Source organism: Triturus cristatus, chromosome 7, assembly GCF_964204655.1.
Source record: "Triturus cristatus chromosome 7, aTriCri1.1, whole genome shotgun sequence".
Taxonomy (NCBI): domain Eukaryota; kingdom Metazoa; phylum Chordata; class Amphibia; order Caudata; family Salamandridae; genus Triturus; species Triturus cristatus.
The window spans coordinates 21,001,264-21,022,519 of NC_140590.1; the positions used below are offsets into that span (position 1 = coordinate 21,001,264).

General features: G+C 47.3%; 1 protein-coding gene across 1 annotated transcript in view; it reads right to left on the reverse strand.

Moving 5' to 3' along the window:
- LOC146808708 (cell adhesion molecule CEACAM6-like) overlaps nt 1-21,256 on the reverse strand; it is a 375,069-nt gene that overhangs the window by 11,280 nt on the left and 342,533 nt on the right. Inside the window, exon 7 of the mRNA XM_085614219.1 lies at nt 18,874-18,917. Within this exon, the coding sequence (XP_085470345.1) occupies nt 18,874-18,917 (44 nt within the window). The remainder of the gene's footprint in view (nt 1-18,873; nt 18,918-21,256) is intronic.

Consider the following 21,256-nt stretch of genomic DNA (forward strand, 5'->3'; position numbering starts at 1 on the left):
TTAGAGTGAGTGGGCTTAGAGATAGCTTGTATCAGGGAATGGTCTTCTAGGAAGGTTTTGAGGGTGTTGACCTGCTTGACTAGGGGGTTTTCCCAGTGGGGATAGAAGTCGGCAAGGAATATATCGTTGGAATGAGGTGAAGAATTTGTAGTAATCATTTCCATAAGTTGGTCCGTGAATATTGCGATCATACGTGGTGGATGGTAGAAGATATGTAGTTTCTGGGATTGGTTATCTGAAGACATGACCGAGATCCCTAGGTATTCACAGGAGTCCAGGGGTTCGGAGTAAAACTTCGAGATGTCGGATCGATGTATGCAGGCTATTTCCTCTGCCCTTTTTGTGACGTCTGTCTATTCCTCTGCCATTTTTGTGAGGTCTGTCTAGGCTGATAATGTTGTAGTCTGGGGGGACTAGAAGGTCTAGGCACGGCGAGTATGATTCATAGAGCCAAGTTTCCATGAGGATGGTTATGTCCGTTTTCAAGTTCAGGGTGAGGTCGGCTATGTCAGAGACGTGTTTTAGGGCTGAGCGACAGATTACAGGAAGGCAGGAGATCGATTTTTAGGAGTGCTTTAAAGTCGGATCCTGAGTTTTGGGATAAGGAGTTAAGGATTGGAGGTTGTTCAGGTTTATTCCTCTGTGGGTTGGATGGGATGTTCTATTTGGGTTGATAGGGACTGTTAATAGTCGATTGTTCAGAGGCAGGGGGATGGTTTTAATCACGTTGTTGACTGCCGTTAGAGAGTGATGAAGATGGGTAAGTTTGGAGAGAGAGTTCTGAGCTAGTTGTAGGATACTTTTGATTTCTAGGATAATGTTTTGTAGTTTGGTAGTGAGGTAAGACTGGGTTTGAGAGAGTTTTGTTCTTAGTGGTGATGGGGAGGGGGAGATAGGATCAGAGAGCAGGGAGGGCTGGGAGCAATATTGTTGCTGTGGGGTCTGATGTATGTGGGGGCAGGGGTGTAGTGGCTATGGGTGGCTGGGAGCGGGGAGGTAGATAATGGGATGGGTATGTTCTGGCTGGCGGCTTTAGTCTGAGTCGCTAGAGTGGCCTTGTCGTAGTGGGTATCATCATCGGTCGGTAGAGGGTTGTGGAGGAGAGTGAGGGTAGAGGGGATAGGGGAGGTGGCGGAGGGTGGAGATGACAGGGGTGGGAGTCTCTGACCTTCAAGAGATGCTGGGGTGGGAGGCGAGGATAGGTCCAGTGGAGCGCTGGGTGTGGAGATGGTGTGTGTTTTTAGGGTGAGAAAGTATTTGTCGAATAGTTCTAGGTCCTTGTTAGCTGCTTGAATAAGAATGGTGCCATTTTTGTATGATGTTATATTCAGGGTGGCTCTGAGGTTTGGTGCGGGTGTCATTGTTATCCTGTATCCGTAGGGAATATTTTTATGGCCTTGGATGGTTAGCAGCTTTGAGAAGGCAGATCGCCATTTGGCTATTCTTCTTGTGAAGAATATGAGGTTATTGATTTTAACGCCTTTCTTGGCGTTGAATGAGGGGTCCAGGAACAAGATTTCAGGGTTTTTCCTGAGAAGGTTATGTTTGAAGGTTTTAGAGGCACTTCTAGATAGATTGGGGGGGGTAATGAATAGAGTATGCACTGTTTCCTTCAGGATTCATGTGTGGTCCAGCCATGATGTGGGAAGTCCTTGTTCTGTGTGATAATACTCATTCTGGGTGTGGGGGAAAGATCAGTAGATGGTGGGAGCCATTGAAGCTGGCTGGTGCTTTGTTGGAGTCGTTGTAAGATGGCTGCCTCCTTTGCGTGTGTCTTTAGTAGAAATTGTGTTCGGAAGCTGGAAAGATCCCTTTGGTTTTAGGGTTTATAAGATTCAGTCTAATTTGACTTAGTAGATGTGTTAATTGGGATTGGGTAACCTTTTTGCTTTGCGATTAAGAGATTCAGCCGTTACAAGATGGCTGCCGTTTTTGATTATATAGGAGTTAGCCATTACAAGATGGCTGCTGTTTTTGATTTTGTAGGGTTAGCCGATACAAGATGGCTGCCGAATGTGGGGAGCATAGGTAACCTTTTGCATTGAAGTTGAAAAGATTCAGCCGTTACATGATGTCTGCTGTTTTTGATATTACGGAATTAGCCATTAGAAGATGGCTGCCGTTTTTGATATTTGTAAAATTAGCTGTTACAAGATGACTGCCGAAAGTAGGGCGCCGTTACAAGATGGCTGCCATTAAGTAGGAGCCGTTACAAGATGGCAACAGTTAGAATCTGATTAGTCCTTTTCTGCTTTTGCAATTATTAGGGTAAGCCATTTTGAAAGCAGAGAAGTTAGGGCAGGAACTGTTTGTGGGAAAATGGCAGATGTAAGTTTTTCAATTACTTTCCCAGTACAGCCCGGTGTAGCGAGAGTGTGAACACGACCTAAATTAACAAGTGGTATCCCTAAAATCCCAGATGTCACTTGATAGGAGTAGATAACTGGCATTTGGCATGGGATCCCTTGAATAAGAGCGTGTCTTTCATTCAATCGATCAATCAATCAGGGAATTGTAAGCACGCTACTCACCCGTGAGGGTCTCAAGGCGCTGAGGGAGGGGGTCCGCAGATCTGTTTAGCCGAAGAGCCAGGTCTTGAGGGTCTTCCTGAAGGTGTTCAGGGAGGGGGCACATCTGATGTCTGCCGGTAGCTCATTCCAGGTCTTGGCTGCAATGTGAGAGAAGGATCTTCTGCCTGCTATGACTCTGTGGATGCATGGGGTTTAGGCCAGTGCGAGGTTGGAAGATCGGAGGTTTCTTTTGGGTACGCAGAAGTTGATTCTGTCGTTGAGGTATTTGGGTCCGTTGTTGTGTAGGCATTTGTAGACGTGAGTAAGGATTTTGAGAGTGACTCTTTTCTCCACGGGGAGCCACTGGAGACTTCGTAGGTGTTGGCTGATGTGTTCGTGTCGAAGGATTCCGAGGACGAGTCTGGCGGCGGTGTTCTGTATTGTCTGGAGTTTGCGGAGTAAGGACTTGTTGATGCTGGCGTAGAGTGCGTTTCCATAGTCCAGTCTGCTGGTGATGAGTGCATGGGTGACTGTTTTCCTGGACTCAAAGGGGATCCACTTGAAGGTCTTGCGGAGGATGCGGAGGGTCTTGACGCAGCTAGACGTGACCGCTTTGACCTGTCGGTTCATGGTGAATGATGAGTCGAGTATGATGTCTAGGTTCATGGTGCGGTCTGAGGGGTAGGTGGGCTTCCGAGGGCGGTCAGCCACCAGGTGCTGTCCCATGCAGAAGGGGTGGTACTAAGGACGAAGACTTCTGTCTTCTCAACATTAAGCTTCAGGCAGCTGTTGGTCATCTAGACTGCGACATTTTGCAATCCTTTCTGGAAGTTGAGTTTGGAAGTGGTGGGGTCTTTGGTGAGGGAGAGGATGAGATGGGTGTTGTCGGCGTAGGGTACGAAGTTGAGGCGTGTTGTCACACGATGGCTGCGAGGGGGGCCATGTAGATGTTGAAGAGAGTGGGGCTCAGTAATGAACCCTGTGGGACTCCACAGGTGATTTTCTTGGGGTCGGAGAGGAAGGTTGGGAGTCTGATCCTTTGGCTTCTTCCAATGAGGAATGGTCGGATCTAGTCCAGGGCTGTTCCTCGTATGCCTGCGTCGTGTAGTCTGGCAACTAGTGTGCGGTGGGAGATGGTGTCGAAGGCCGCTGATAGGTCGAGTAGGATGAGGGCTGCGGAGTGGCCTTGGTCCAGGAGGGTGCGGATGACGTCTGTGGCAGCGAGTAGGGCTGTCTCTGTGCTGTGGTTGCTTCGGAATCCGGATTAGAACAGGTCGAGGACAGCGTTCTCTTCAATGAATCATGTCAGTTTCCTGTTGACTGTTTTCTCTGCAACTTTGGCTGCGAAGGGGAGGAGCGAGGTGGGCCGATAGTTCTTGAGGTCGGTGGGGTCAGCTGTGGGCTTCTTGAGCAGGGTCATCTGGGAAGGTGCCTGCTTTGAAGGTGGTGTTGATGGTGCGTTGTAGTTTGGGTGCGATGGCTGCGGCTCTGTGGTAGATTTGAGGGGGGCAGGGGTTGGGGGGCCCCCGAGTGGATGCTTTTCATGGTCGAGGCGGTGTCTTCAGCAGTGATCAGTGTCCAGTTGGAGATGGTGGGCTGGCTGGTGTTTCTGGAGGGCGGGGGCCGTTTGTGGCACCTGGTGGATGGTCGATGAAGTTGTCGTAGAGGTTTTTGATCTTGAGGTGGAAATAGGTTTCAAGCGTGTCGCAGAGCTCTTGGGATGGGTTGATGTCTGTGGCTTCGCTGCATGGATTGGTGAATTCTTGAATGACACTGGAGTTGGTGGAGTTGACCAGGATTTTGTTGTGGATGAAGTTCCTCTTGGTGGCTCTGATCTGATTGTGGTAGTCCGTCATGGCGTCCATGTAGGTGGTGTGGTTTTTAGTTGTCTTGGTGTTTCTCCAGTTCTTTTCCAGGTGTCTGCAGGTGCATCTGGCTTCTTGGGGAGTGACGGTGAACCAGGCGGCTTTCCTGGGGCGTTGTCTATCGGGGTTGCGTAGTGGGGCGAGCTCGTCTGTGCAGTTGGAGATCCAGGTGTGGAGTTCTCTGACTGCATCGTTTGCATCGTTTGCGTCGGGTGCCCAGGTGTGGTTGTCTCGGGTGAGTGTGGAGTTAAGTTGCACGTCAGTAACCTTGCTCCAGTTCCTTTGTGGTGGGCGTGGGGCTGGTTTGGGTGCCTTGGGTTTGTTGATGGCGAAGTGTATGCAGTGGTGGTCAGTCCATGGCGGCTGCGTTTTGTGGCTGAATTGGACGTGGTTTCCTGCCGTGAAGATTCGGTCGAGGGCATGTCCTGCTCTGTGGGTCAGTGTGTTGACTAGTTGTTTAAGTCCGATGCTGGCGAGGTTGTCATGAAGAAAAGTGGATTTGGGGTCGCTGGGGTTGTCGAGGTGAAAGTTCAGGTCTCCAATGAGTATGTAGTTTGTTGAGGCGATGGCGTGGGGTGTGATGAAGTTGGTGATGGTGGTGGCGAAGGTGTTCGGGGGCTGGGGGGTCTGGATGAGGATTCCTTGGAGTGTGGCTTTGGGGGTGGTCTGGATCTGGAAGTGCAGGTGTTCAGCAGAGGCGACAGTTTGTCTGATGTTGGTGAGGTGGAGGGTGCTCTTGTGGGCAATGGCGAGGCCCCCTCCTGGGTGGTTGGGGCAGTCTTTCCTCTGGATCTTGTATCCATCTGGGATGGCAGTGCTGATGTCGGGGCGGAGGATGGGTTGATCCACGTCTCTATGAAGAAGGCGATGTCAGACAGCAAAGAGTCGAATAGGTTCCAGATTTCCATGGCGTGTTTGTGTACGGAGCGTACGTTGAGGAGGAAGCATTTTACAGTTTCGCCGGTGCTGGCGTCGGCGGTGTTGAAGGCTCGGGTGGCGGTGAGGGTCTGGTGGCAGTGGAGGCAGGAGAACTGGCTGTGGGTCGTGTTCAGCGAGGCCTGTTGGCATTCTCTAAGTCTACCAGGGTTGAGTGCAAGGAGGGTGGTAGTGTTGTAGCGATGGGTAGTGGGAGGTCCAGGGTTTCTGGCAGTGGCCACGGGCGTGTCACGGACGGGCGCAGACAGGCTTGCCACGCTTGTGACGTGCCCGCTGCATGTGTCTGCTGCGCGACACTGCAGCGGCCGCCGTTAAGTAGTGGAGGTGGGAGGGAGGAGAGGGTGGGAGGCAGGAGCGGGGGAAATCTGGGGGGGAGGGGCTGCAAGGGCAGCAGTGGTGAAAGGCGAAAGGAACAGGCAGGCATGAAAAAATAAAAACAGTGGTGGAATTAGAGCAAGACACAGATGGGCACAATAACAGTGGCACAACAGGGAAAAAATTAAGAAAAAAACGGCTGAGAAAGGTTATGGTGGTTGAAGGCAGTCTGGTCCCAGTTGGAGCGGGCAGCAGGTGCAGGAGCGGGCAGCAGCCTCGAACCTCCCAAGTAGGAGGCCGTGGTCTGGAGGCAAGAGATGGGACAGCGGAGCTGCGGGGAGAGGGTGGACCCAGACCGAGTGTCTCTGGAAAACTGGTGATGCCGAAAGGTGAGGCACTTAGGGCAAAAATACCAGTCACATATTTTTAAGTGAAAATGAGCAAGGCTCCTTTCAGGAAACGGGGCAGAGGTCGACCCTCCTTTACAAAATATTTGGAGAAAACGGCACCAGATCATGAATTTTACAACAGAGGGCTTGATTTGGATATCTCGTCCACCAAAATAAAAATTCCACTATATCCTATGTGATTTATATTTCGGTGGACCGGATATCCGCCACCGTTGTGATAGAGTAACCCGTCCGGCAGGATCTAAATCAGACCCATAGTTTTTCAATAAAATTAGCTAGTAATGCATAGGTTTTGAGTTTATTCTGAGAGGGAAGACATTGAACATTTAAATACTTGAGTATCTGCCATGATACCCTAAAGCAATACTTTTCAGCATCAGCAAATCATTTATGTGCACATGAAGCACTTGTATTTATAATTGTTTCACGCAACGCAGCAATACAACTTGCAGTGCTGCGCTGCGTAAAAGTTGAGAGGGCAGGAATGCACCATATCTCTCAAATTACGGCACATTCCTGTCCTCTGCTTCAACTGGCGCACTCAGGGCATCCTAGCGCCGAAGAAGGCAAGCTAGCGCTGTGGTGCAAGGATGCCTCTGATGCAGGCAGGATTGTTTTTTTGTGTAGACAGCACAAAGGCTTTTTACCACTTTCTAAGTGTATTGCAGAATGCAGCATGCTTAGAAAGAGGAAACAATGAGGAGAAATAAAGATATTTCTCCTCGTTGCACCTTCCTTGTGAAGAGGTAGTGTTTTGATTCATTCCTAAGTTTATCAGTCTTCTTAAATCTGGGAATGCGGCAAAATCCAACGAGGGTCCTTGGATGCTGAGAAATCACTATGCAGTGGTCTGACATCTTGTGAGGGGTGTCAGTTTGTGACCAAAACGGGGTCCTTAATTCTATCCCATCAGGTAATGGGGTTGGATCATCCCTTGGGGGTATTCTTGGCTCCACACCTACACAAACTCTAGGTCGGATTAGCATCATAGGAGTATGCTCAATTACTGCCTGGTTTATAGGCCTGCATTTATACATTGTTTTAGCACCATGGTAGAACTATATCTACTATTCACGCTTTTAGTGCTTGTAATCACATGTGTCTGCTTCTGCCTATTAATCATTGCAGCACCATGTATTTTATAGAAGAATAACGTTGGTTCAATAAATATATGAAAACGTCCCACTGTGTATTCTCTGTATACTTCTCTGAGAACAGGTGAGCATGAGTGACTGAGCGAAGGGTTCTGTACTGTTTCTACAATTCCTGAGGGGTCAGAGTTGTTTTGTTCGGTTGTTGCTGGAAACTGTTCGCTCCCTGGTAGGTTAGGGGGGCTTACAGTGACACTGTGAGCTAGGCGGTCTGCAGGCCAAAATCAGGCCCTTGGTTTATATTGTCCAAATAATGCATAGGTCCTATGGATTAGTAGCGACTACACAACATGGTGCCCCAACGTTGGTTAGGCACTTATTTAATGGCCAAATCTAAGTAGTTCATTTGTGCTTTCTCAGAGACCCCTACTCACATTAAACCGGAGACGTCCGTAGTGGAAAGAGGGAATCCGCCTCAGCTGAGCAGGTACGTCTTATGTATTGGCTTTAGGTTTTATCAAGCTTGAAGGGTTAAAAATGTTCCCATATTGTACAAACAAAATCTCAATAAATTCATTTAAATAGAAAAAAAATATATTTTTATTTTTACAATGGCCGTTTAAGGAGAGGACGTTGAATTACAACCAGCTACTCTAAATATTTCAGAAAATTGCAGACGGGCAGTTACTATGAAACTATTACAACATGGCCTCCCAGCAATGGGTGGAGATGTTACCTTCATGGTTGAGGCACACAAAGCATTCAGGACAGAGGTATTTTATTCTTGGGTTTCATTCTCAGCTGTAGGCGCACGCACAAAGTAGTTTCACACTTACATTGAAGATGAGACACCAGATGAATACTTTCTATATGTGGACATAGAAGTGAAAACAGCCCACTGTGAATTCTCTGTATACTTCTCTGAGAACAACTGAGCATGAGTGACTGAGTGAAAGGTTCTGATCTGTTTCCACGATTCCTGAGTGGTCAAGGTTGCCATGTTCAGTGGTTGCTAGAATCCATTCGCTCCCTGATAGGTTAGCGGGGCTTACAGTGGCACTGTGAGCTAGCTGGTCCATATGCCAACATATCCTGTTGGTTGTCCGGAATCAGTCTGGACAACAAACCCCTAGTTTTTGTTGTCCAAACAATGCACAAATCCTACGGATTAGTAGGAAGTACACGACAATGCCCTACCACGAAAGAGTAATGCAGGGCAGTGACTTGTGATGTCTTGCGTTCCTCCAGATTACCAAGGCATGCAGGACCATGCAAGGTGGCCTTGAGTGACGTTGTACATCTCATTCTGGGATTTAAGGCACCCTGCATCCCCTTGCATAGTGCAAGGGCGATGCAAAACCTGGATAATCCGGGCCTGGATGCCTAAATGACAAATAATCATGGCACTCATTAACCCTTTTCTGATGCAAATGAGTGCCACATGAAAAGCTATTCCTGATGCAGTGTGCCCCTTATTATTCATTTGCCAGTTGTTACCACGTCAAAATACATTTATAAAAAAATATACCATAAGACAAAATTATCGGTCAAGGTACACCACAAGTGTGAGACTACTTCCCATTTATGTGCCTATTTCTCACATTGTCCAGGGTGCTGCTCAGATATCTTGAGGTGCTGATAATAACATCACATCCTATGTGCACATCGCCTATCTGGGGTTTGGCCTAATAAAGGACGGGATTTTCAATCTGCCAGTGGTGTTCCTAAAATAAGCCTGAAGTATGCATTGTTCATGGATTGTTACCAGTCCACCCTTGTGCAACTTTTTTACAGGTTAAACTGCAGATTTATACCTCAGAGTTCTTTATAATGTGGCGATACTTGCATAACACTAAAAAAAGCACAGATTTCCATGTAAACTTCCACACTGCCTCAGTGTGCACAACACGCACTTGGCAAAGGTCACGTCAATTATCCCCCCAAAAAATAAATAAATCACTGACAGGGATTTATTCTCTTGGCTTCTGATATCTTTCATTCTTTAACTGTACCTCTCAGATTTTACCTCCTGCCTTCCTTTGAGTGCATCAAAGTATGCCAAACATAAAATGTTAAAGTCAGCTAACAATAAAAAATGTGGTGCATGTAAACATAAAGTGACTACCTTGGTGGGTATAGTGACCTGGGTCAGAGGGCACTAGGACCCGAATGATGGGGAGGGGACAGGAACCGGACACCACTTCTGGTCAGGGAGTGGGAAGGGCATTCTGCAGCCACAAGGGCAAGGGACGGACATGCATGTGGGCACTGCCAGGACAAGAAAGAATAAAGAATTGAATGTCCACCTACCTGTCCCAGCGTGATCAATGGTGAGGACATGACAACTGGCAACGACAGGTCAGATCTGTCTGAAGTCACCACCAGAAGCCCGCACTCCCTGCAATATCCAAATGGAGCCAGGAGCCCACCCTGGTCTGCCGACCACCAAGAGGCGAAAATGCGACGTCTGGAGTCCACCCCGGTTGCAAGAAACGGAGCCAGGAGCCTATTCTGGTCCATCAACCGCCAAAAGAAAGAAAACGCGAAGTAGGGAGCCCACCCCAATCGCGAGAAAAATGGAGCCAGGAGCCCACCCTGGTCCGCGCACAAGAGCCTGTAGCGACATCAGGAGCCTAACCCCGCTGCATCATCAAACTGAGGTGAGGAGCAAGAAAAAGGGCATCTGACCGTGAAAACCCGACTGCCGACTGCAAAGAGAGCCCCAAGCCTCCTTCGTGTAGATTTCAGGCCGAAATCTCGCGAGAGCTCGGCGGCCATCTTGAAGTCAGGCAGCAGAGCCAATGAAAGGCAGTAAAAGACTGGACGTTCATCTTGAAGTCAGGCCATAGGAACAGATAGCGAATCTCACCCATAGAAATCTCAGCGGCCATCTTGGAGTCAGGCGTGAGGACCAATAGGAGGCTAGAGAAGACCAGGTGGCCATTTTGAAGTCTGGCAAAGACTAAAACAAATAGGAAAAGAAGGAAAAAGTGAAATAAAAGGAAATTACAACGAAGGAAGCAAAAGAAGACAAAGGAAATTATAACAAATTTAATGTGAAAGAAAGAACTAAAAGACAGAAAAGGAAGACACTGCAAACAAGAGAAGAGAAAGGCACCACAACAAAATGACGGAAGACGCAAGCGACAAGAATAGCGCAAATGCAATCTTCCACAGACCACTCCCATTCAGTCTATCAGAACCACAAATAGGCATTCGGTGGGAACGGTGGATAAGGCAATTCGAACGATACATGCGGGCCAACTGCAAGGCATACAAGGATGACCGGAACAAAAGGTTGAGGACCTGCTAATTACTTTTCCCCAAGATCAAACAGCAACATACAAGGGAATCATAAAGTGTCTTACAGACAAATTCGAACAGCGGCGAAATGTAGATTTCGTGAGGTACACGTTCAACACCACGTGTCAACTGGCAGAGGAGTCACTCGATGATCTCGCAACCAGACTGCAAAAATTAGTAACATATTGCGAGTTTGACAAGTTTGACAATGAACAAGCGATACGACTGCGCATCATTGAAGGCTGTCATTCAGTGGAATTCCGCGCAAGAATTCTAACGGAACCGTCTCGCTCGAGAAGAAATGAAATACGAAATACCAGTATTTGTAAAGCGCACAGTTACCTCCGAAGTGGTGTCCCGGCGCTGGGGGCCCTCGGGATGATTAAGCAAGCTATTGCCCAGAGTCACATGATGCTGGGCTAACCTCCCTCCGGCACCGGAGATCGAACCGTGAACCCCGTAGTACGGAGTCAGGCACCCTGGCCGCTGCTTCACACCTCTTCCAAGATACTAACCATGGCCCGAGTGGAGGCCAGAGCAACAACACATGCAAGACAGATGGAACTGGGAAAGGCAAGAAATTGGAAAAAGCAAACAGCGCAACTGGAAATGTCAAGAAGAGAGACAATACACCACCAACAAGAAAGAAGCAAGAAAGAATGTGCTATCGATGCGGACTTGAATTTCCACATACCGGCGCATGGGCCACAGATGCAAAAAATGCAACAGAGAGAACCACTTTGCAAGCGCCTGCATGAATCGCCAATTTAAGACTGAGCGAGGAAGGTCGGCTAAATCAAGGACAGTGACGAGCAGATACGCAAGACACATGGACACAGAGAATCACAGTCCCTCAGCTGAATCGGATGGAGCAGGCATGCCAGAGGCTGAAGAACAACTGTATCTGATGTCAGATGAACCAGCAGGAGAACGCACGTCAGAACACATTCATCTTGTAGAGGACATCAGATAAAGAAAACTGTGACAGTGAACATTGAAGTAGGAAGAAAACCAGTAGTGAACATGGAAAAGTTCACAGAGACATTAACTTACAAAGAAAGGTCAAGCAGAGAAGAAGTACATATACTACGAAAGGACATTCCCGCACTATGTCTGCTCAGCTCACAACATGGGGCTCCTAGCAATGACCTATAACATGTCAGACAGACAGAAAATTCTGAGAGAGCATCCAGCCATACTAAAAGGGCTGGCCAAACTAAAAGGAAAACAAATAACGCTGCATATCAATGAAGTGATAAAACGTGTAGCTCATCATCACCGAAGAGTGCCCCTTCATTTGCACCCACAGGTAGAGGAGCCTGCTGGCACAGGATATCATAGTGCCAGCAAACGGGCCGACTCCCTGGGTGTCTTCAATAGTAGCGGTGCCAAAGAAGAACACCTTAAAGATTCGCATATGCGTGGACATGAGAGTACCAAACACGGCAATTGAGAGGGAAAGGCACCCCGGACCTCATCTCAACGACATGATCAGTTGCCTCACTGGCGCATGCCGATTTTCAAAACTAGACCAGTGCAAAGGATACCATCAGCTGGAGCTTGACCCACAATCACAGTACATCACTACCTTCTCCACTCACATGGGCCTTTTTTGCTACAAATGACTGAGTTTCGGAATATCGTCAGCAGCACAGATATTTAAAGAGATTGTAAGACAAGTAATAAGCCCGGTAAAAAACAGTTTGATCTACAGTGATGACATCCTGGTTTTCGGCAGTTCAGATGAAGAACATGAAAAGGCCCTACGTGAAGTCTGCAACCAGTTGGAACCAGCAGGCTTAACTTTAAATGAATACAAGTGTGAACTGGGGAGAAATGAGCTAGTATTCTTTGGTCACATTTTCTCAAAAAAAGGCATGAGGCCAGACCGCAGCAAAGTGGAAACATTGGAAAAATCAAAGCCTCCAACAGAAGTTGCGGAAGTGAGGTCATTTCTTGGCCTAGCAAGCTACTGTGCTCGCGACATGAAAGACTTTGCCACAGTGAGCACTCCTCTATGAGATCTGACAAACAAAGCAATGTCAGAAATTCATCTGGACACATGAATGCAATAAAGCGTTTGAGTTTATTAGACACGCCGAAATGGCCGTGGATCATTTGGCCTATTTTGACCAATCACTATGCACTGAGCTGACTGTAGACGCCAGCCCAGTAGGGTTGGGAGCAATCCTAGCGCAACACATGCCTGGGAGAGATTTACCAATAAAAATTGTTGCATATGCGAGCAAACGTTTAACTGACGTTGAAAGGGCATACTCTCAGCCAGAGAAGGAAAGCCTCGCAGTGGTATGGGTGTTTTAACACTACCACATGTTCATCTACGGGAAGCCATTTACCATCGTAATGGACCATCAGGCACTAATGACAATATATGGAAATCCTAATGCAAAGATACCACCACGCATTGAACGATGGGGAATAAGGCTGATGGACTATGATTTCAAGATCGTGCACAAGCCGGGAAAAGAACACAACCCAGCTGACTACATGTCACGACATCCCTTTCCACAGGCACCAGAGAACACATCAATGGCAGAGGAAAACTTCAATTTTGTGCTGAGGCAGAAAACTCCTGCACCCATAACAATCACAGAGCTAGAACAAGAGACAGCAAAGGATGCCACAATGCAAGCAGTGAAAAAGACAACAAGACAGCAAAGATGGAGACACATTAACAGCAACAGCACCATGGGAGAAGGAGTAAACATGGAAGAAATGCTGGCATTACAAAATTTACACGAGGAACTCGGAGACATAAAACGGAATCCTACTAAGAGGAACAAGGATAGTCATGCCAACTGCACTACGTCGGCAGACCATACATTTGGCACATGAGTCCCACAGAAGCATGGCAGCAACAAAGAAAATGATACAGGAGAAAGTATGGTTCCCAGGCCTATATCGACAGGTGTAAACAACCATCATAAACTGTCACCTGTGCCAAGTTACAGGGCGACTAGCAAAGCCGGAACAATCACAGATGTCGGAGCTTCCAATGGCAGTGTGGACAACATTGGCAGCAGACTTCTATGGGCCACTAGACATGGGAAATTACTTGTTAGTAATCATTGATGAGTACTCCAGATTTCCCACAGTGCGACAAGTCTCGTCAACATCAGCAAACGCGACGTTGCAAATCCTAGCTGACATTTTTGCAGATTGGGGTTCCCCACAAACAATAAAGATAGAGAACCGTCCTCCTTTCTCAGGAGAGGAGTTTCGCAAGTTCATGGACTACCTAGGCATTAACCACAGGAAAATAACGCGTCTGTGGCCGCAAGCAAATGGCATGGTGGAGAGGTTCATGGGGAACATAAAGAAAGCAGTCCAAAGTTCAAAGCTAACGCAAATCTCCATAGGACAAGCACTCTGTCAAGTGCTAAGGGACTATTGAAACACCACCCACAGCTCCACAGGCCAATATCCAGCAGAACTAGTACTAGAAGGACATAACTGCCTCAACTAGAAGCAAAGACGCCACCCGGGTGTGACAGCATTGCAGTAAGAGACCAAGAGGCGAAAAACAAGATTAAGGTCGATGCGGACGCCAGGAGAGAGGCCACTGCCTCGCACCTGAAGCAAGGGGACTCAGTGGTGGTACGCCAGCGGCAGTCAAGAAAATAGGACAGTCCATTCTCAGATGAACTACTGACAATTATAAACGTCAAGGGGCCTATGATAACAGCGGCATCGGCCCCTACCGGATTACCAGAAACAGCTCTCACTTCAAGAGACTGATGACATTGGATGAAGACGGAGGAGACACAGCAGAAAGAGAGGAAAGTATGGACAGCAATAGAAGAGAGGTACACAACAATGAGAGACAAGAAGAGGGATCACACGAGGGAATGGAAGGAGGATGTCCATAAAGAGTGAGCAGAAGGCCACAAAGACTGATTGAGGAAATGCAACGATGGGGATCATCATCTCTCTCTCTCTCTCTCTCTCTCTCTCTCTCATTCTCCCTCTCTCTCTCTCTCTCTCTCTCGCTCTCTCTCCCTCTCTTTCTCTCCCTCTCTTTTCTCATTCTCTCTCTCTCTTTCTCTTTTTCTCTCGCTCTTTTCTCTCTCTCACTCGCAATTGCTTGTCAGCTATTTTCTTTCCACAAAAGGGGAGATGTGGTGACCTGGGTCAGAGGGCATTAAGACCCTGGACCCGAATGATGAGAAGGGGACAGGAACCGGACACCACTTCCGGTCAGGGAGAGGGGAGGGCATTCTGCAGCCACGAGGGCAAGGGACAGACGTGCATGTGGGCAATGCCAGGACGAGAAAGAATAAAGAATTGAATGTCCACCTATCTGTCCCCGCGTGATCATTGGTGAGGACATGACAGTGGGAATATGAGCTTTTTATTGTTTTACCTTAAAAAAAATGTTATAGGAAGAAGGATGGATACACTTTACAACTCTACACTCACATTTTTTTTTTTTTAAACTTTAAAATTCAATTAAAAAAATTAATTTTGAGGATACGTTATAGTTACGAACTCTATACCACTTCAACCCACTCTACTCTTTCACACTACACTAGAATACTTTACAACACTCCACTCAACAACACTCCACTTCATGTTTTAAAACACATTTTTTATAAAAACAATAATTAAATTCAAAGAAAAAAACAAAATTTAAAGATTAGTTATAGATATCAATCAATCAATCAGTATTTGTAATGCGCAGCACTGTCATCCCTGGGAGGTATCTGGGCGCTGGAGTGCGAGGTATCCATCGAAAAGTCAGGTCTTGAGCTTCTTTCTGAAGTCTGCTAGGGAGCATGCTGTTTGGAGGTGGAGGGGCAGGTCATTCCAAGTCTTGGCAGCAATATAGGAGAAGGTGCGGTCCCCGCTGCAGCTGTGAAGAATGCGGTGGGTGAGCAAAAGGACTAGTGAGGGGGAGCGCAAGTGTCTTGCAGGTAGATGGAACTTAAGTCGGTGGTTGATGTAGGACAGTCCTTGATCGTGTAGGGATTTCTAGGTGTGTGTGAGGATTTTGAACTGGCATCTCTTCTGGATGGGTAGCCAGCGGAGGTTTCTGAGATGAGGGTGATTTGGGTGCATTTGGAAAGGTCCAGGATGAGTCTGGCTGCCTCATTATGTATAGTCTGTAGTCTGCTGAGGAGCCAGGTGGAGATTCCGGGATAAAGTGTGTTGCCGTAGTCAGGCGGCTAGTGACAAGGCCATGAGTGATGTTCTTTCTGATGTTGACTGGAATCCATCTGACGATTCTGCAGAACGAGATGAGGGTGTGAAAGCAGGAGGAGGCCACTGCGTTAACTTGGTGTTTCCTGGTCAGTTCAGTGTTGAGGATGCTGCATCGATTGTGTGCATAATCTGTTGGCCTGGGTGTAGGATGGGTTCCGCTGGCCATCAGCTGTGGTTCCATGTGTATTTGTTTTTCCTGAAGATCAGCACATCTGTCTGATCAGAGCTGAGTTTAAGGCAATTGGCTCTCATACAGTTGGCTACCTTGGTCATGGCTTTGTTCTGGTGGTGGACGGGTCTTTGGTGAGCAGGGGGATAAGTTGAGTGGTGTCTGCGTAGGAAATTATGTTGAGGCCGTGGGATCTGGCAATGTCTGTGAGGGGGGTCATCTAGGTGTTCAATAAAGTGGTACTGAGGGATGATCCTTGGGGTATGCCGCTTACGATTGTCTTGGGTTCATACGAGCCAGCCAGATGCTCTGTGTGCATCCTGTAAGGAATGAGGCAATCTGCTTGAGGGCCTTTTGCTGTATGCCGATGTTGTAGAGTCTGTTGAGGAGGTGTGGTCAGATGTGGTGTTGAACGCAGCCGTGAGGATAAGGAGGATCAGAGCTACAGTCTCCCCATTGTTGAGAAGGGTTCTGATGTCGCCTGTGGTAGCGTTCAGGGCAATCTCTGACCTGTGGTTGGCTCGAATCCTGATTGGGTGGCGTCAAGCAGGTAGATTTGTTTCAGGTATTTGCTGAACTGTTGGTTGATGGCCTTTTCGAGTACGTTGTCAGTGTAAGGGAGCAAGGAGATTGTTCGATAATATTTGAGTTTCCTGGGGTCAAAGCAGGATTTCTTTAGGAGTGGGTCTGACCTCTGTGTGCTTTCAGCTGTCCGTGAAGGCTGCTGTGGTGATGGAGGTGTTAATGATGCTGGTGAGTTCCATGCTGATTTGATTGGTTCTGAGATTGAAAAGAAGTTCCGGGTTGTATGTGGCCTTTAGGGGAGGTGTGGTGTGGGATCTTGTGTAGATTGGTGATCTTATATTGCATGAGAAACAGCAATGGCGGCAGGTGAAGGGTCCTTTGGTTGCTCGCAGGGAGGCGGTGCAGCAGTCGTTGTTTCAGTGTGTGAGGTCTAGGTTCAGGAGCTCCTCGGCAATGTAGTGGAGAGTGACGGGAGGGCCAAGGCTGCTGGTGCTGGGCTCGAACCAGGCGAGGTCAGGTAGCAACAGACATGCCTTTTGCCTGCTGCACAGCTGCACTGCGGCATCCCTTAAGTAGGTACTGGGGGATGGCCCCGTTCTGGGTGGCAGAAGAAGGGAAATGGCAGAAAGAGTGAAAAGGTGGGAAGAAGGAAGAAATGAGCAGAGAAAGGCAAAACAGAGCAGAAAAAAGCAAACTAGAGTGTAGAAAAACAGAGCACAGAAAAACAAGCAGAAAAGGCCAAAACAGAGCAGAAAAAGTCAAAATAGAGGGCAGAAAAACAGAGGGCAGAAAAACGAGCAGTAAAAACAAAATAGAAGGCAAGAAATGAGCACAGGAGGTTCAAGCAGAGGGCAGGCATAGGGCAAGCAGAGGGTAGCAGGTCTACAAGGCAGTAGTGGACTGCGGACGAGCTGGACAGGAGTGCTGTAGCAGTGGGAGCTGGCACGAGGAGCTGCTCCTTAATTTATCATTTAAAATGTAAATTAATATAACTTAATGTATTATTTCTATACAAAATAAGCTCAAACTACACAAACATTAGAAATTGAAAAGTTTTATTTATAACTTAAAGTTAATTTGCACCCCACCCAAACAGTACCATAACTCACAGACCTCTGTATACAGTGTTGTGAACTCGCTGGCCAGACTACAGTCTTCTAATTAATGCCACAAGAGCCCACATTTTATTGTTCTCATACACACACTGCCCTTCAGGGTGCCCATCAGGGAGTTCTGTCCTCAGTGTGAGGCTGGTGCTAAGCCTTACTCGGTGCTGATCCACTGAAGGTTGAACTATTAACTTGCAGTCTCCGTAAGTCTTTTCTTTGCTCCTCAGTGGATACATTAGGAGGCAGGTTGCAGTGTCCTTATTGTTGGAGACTGCTTCTGGTCTGCCTCATGCTCCCCCCTCAGTTACATCCACAGATGTAAAGATGAACATTACAGTCGGAGGTTGCACTCTAAGTGGAGTCCTTAGGACATACGTACAGAACATTTTCAGAGGATGGGGATAGCCATTCTGCTCAGCCTGTAAACCTTTATTCCCAAATCCAGTATCCCAAAACCCACACATGAAAGGACAGAGAATGTTGTATCCCAGGTTTCATCAGTTATAAGGCCTTTTCTGGTGCAGTTCAGCTCTCTCCTGTTCACATAACACAGCTCGGCAACTTGCCTTGCTGTGCTGCCTGAACTGTCAGTAAAACTAGGCCTTCATGTTTTACTGGAAGGGTAGGCTTCCAGTATACATCTTACACAAAAGAGCATGCACATATCTGTGCACCATAGTGCAAAGGTTGTGCGTTGTAGGAGACAAACTTTAAGAGCTTCAGTGCAGAGGAGGACAGCAGCAGTAGGCCATTCTAAATTAATACTTTGATTGCTCTGTTGCGCTGTGCTAAAAATAATATATCTACCCCCCCCAGAGGGGTCTATCTCCTCAGTCATCAATACATTTTTATGATGCGGGCTTTTTTTGTCTTTTCTATGTGGCTGTAGATAGTGCAAATATTGCAGTACAAATATTGCAAAGACTCCAACACATACAGGACGCCTCTGCACGCCTCGTCCTCGACATATCCCGCCACACCCACATCACCGCCCACCTGAAAGACCTGCACTGGCTCTCAGTCAACAAGAGGATCACCTTCAAAGTCCTCACCCACGCTCACAAAGCACTCCCCAACGCCAGACCAGCATACCTCAACAAACGTCTCACCTTCTATATCACGAACCACCAGCTTTGCTCCACCGACCTCGCCACCGTCCCGCGCATCCTCAGGACCTCCACCGGTGGCAGATCCTTCTCCTACCTCGCCGCCAAGACATGGAACAGCCTACCCACACAGCTGCGACAGAACCAGGACCTGCTGACCTTCAAAAGTCTTCTCAAAACCTGGCTGTTCGAGCAGTAGCTGCACCCCTCCCTGCAGCGCCTGAAGACCCTCACGGGTGATTAGTGCACTCTACAAATGTTTGATTGATTGATTGAATGAGGAGAAGAATATTACGTTTACCATTGCTTACCTTTGCAGGTGGTCATATGTTCCCTGATCTCCATGCTTTAATGCCTGCAAGCAAAAGAGACAGTATTAAGATGCCTTCTGCAGACACATACCTGGATTTTATTGAGATGGGCAGTCTCACTCTGACTTTTGTTCTGTGGCATTTTTTTTTTGTTTCCTCCATTCTATTTGCTATATCCTTTCTCTTATATTATGTTATTGTTATGTTATGTTGTTGTATTCTTGAAGTAAATAAAAGAAGGCTTGTATATCACATGTCACTAAATAGGTGTGATTTCAGTAAATGGATGAACAGTGGAATGGACTCTCCTACGGCCCTGGATCATGGGCTTCTACCAGCATCAGAACAAAGTGAGGACAGACCCTCTGTGTGAATACGGCCCTCTACCTGGTTTCTAAAGCCGGTCATTCAGCTCATCTCAAACTGATGACTAGATAATCCTTCTTGCCTGAGTAGGATTCCACACTCTACTATCCTACAAAAGAGATCCAACTGTTAGCTGGGATACTACTCAGTGAAGGTGCCACCTTGTGGAACATCTGGTCTCTGAACATACATGAGGTAAGGGACTCTATTTCCCTACAGCAGAGATCCAAATGTAAGCGGCTTTTAGTGAAGACAGCCATCTTGTGGAACATCTCGCCTCTGGACATGCATGTGGTGCAGTTTAACTGCAGAACCAACTGCGAGGAAAGATATTTCTTAGTGAAGACAGCCATCTTGTGGAACACCTCACCTCTAAGGGTACAATTGGTGCAGTCAACACTCTACTCCCCTACAGCAGAGACCCAACTGTAAGGCCGGATGCTTCTCAGGGAAGGTTGTCATCTTGTGGAACATCTCACCTTTGAGAGCACACTTGGTGCCATTTCTTTGCTAGTTTCCAAAGATCTTACTTCAGGTCTGGTAATATTTAGGTCTTCCTATCAACAGTCCCTCTTTTTATTCCTACAGGCCGGTAACATTTAGCGCTTCCTATAAACAGTCCCTCTTTTTTTCCTACAGGCCGGTGTAAATGTAATATCTTTGGTTCAGAGCAGGTTGAGGAGAAGATACAACTGAAAAATAAGTTTGGTGAAGAAGCTACCAGTGAACACTCACTGGAAGTTACTGTAAAAACTGTGTGTGGAAGAACATTGTAAGATGGCTGCTGGGTTCCCTTGCAATTCGCAGCCCTCTTTAGATGTGGCACGCTCTTGTGATAATTAGAGAGTATCAGCTGTGTACGCGTGCTATATGCGGCGCACTTCAATTTGAAATCCTTGAGGGAAGGCTGCTTAGATTTCACTTCCCTGTCTTAGAACTGTGGAGCGCCGGCAGAAGTCCATGGAGGCTTGTGGGGACTTCTTAGCCAAGCCGACGCTCTGTCTCGTACCAGTATTTTCAGCTGGTGAGCAGCGACTCACCTTTCCAGAAGGGAGAAGCTCGTCACAAGAGAACTTCTTATCGGCGAGTGCCTTCTCCCATATTTCCGGATTTGAGAAGTTTGGCAGCAGCAGCGTCAGGAACAGTCACAAAGGCTCAGTCTTTCAGGGGCAAAGATACTGTTTCACTATCCTCTCCAGGCTTCCCCTTTAGAGCATCTTTTCCTAGTCTTTACCTACCTCACTTTCCATCCATAGTCCCTTTTTGCGCGTTTCATCAACGTCAGCGCTTGGAGGTTAGACAAAGGACTTCAACCCAGAAGCGGGCTACTGAGACTTTAACAGAAGTCCTTGTGCAGTGATGGAAATTAACTTCATTTGCATGTCAAAAACATTGTAAATATGTAAATGGTTTGTGCAACAGCAAAAGCTTTAAGAAAGAGCGCAGTTAACCAGGGTAAGCATAGGCAAGAATCGTTAAATGAGTAAAATCCAGTGAGGTAAAATTATTCTAACCGCATTCCCCTGTGTGCATTAGGTATTCAGACCCATCAGTGAGGTATACTGGTGGTGACGAAAACAGTTTAGACCACACATCAGCTAATGGAAAAAGGGCAATAACTTCAGACAATTTGGGTAAGAGTTTAGTCAAAAGCTGGATAGAATAGAAGATAATTGAGGAAGTGTGGTTATATTGTTGTTTTTCAATTGTGTGCATTAGGTGCTTGTTTCCGCCTGGAATTACCTTGGGTTACCGAAGAACAGAAGAGGTCCTTGAAGGGATTCTGGCAGCAAGGGAGCAGTCACCCATCTGAAGTTTTCTCTTCTCTGTCCAACTCCCCTTTCCCCCTCTGCTGGTGCGGTTACCCATTTCAAGAGGTGACGGTACCGGTGAGTGGGCATTGGGAATTATTCGTCAATTCTGCTTCTGGGGAGAACCAGGTACTTCTGACAGCCGGTAATATTAGCTCTTCCTATAAACAGTCCCTTTTTTATTCCTACAACACTGAAAGGCCTTT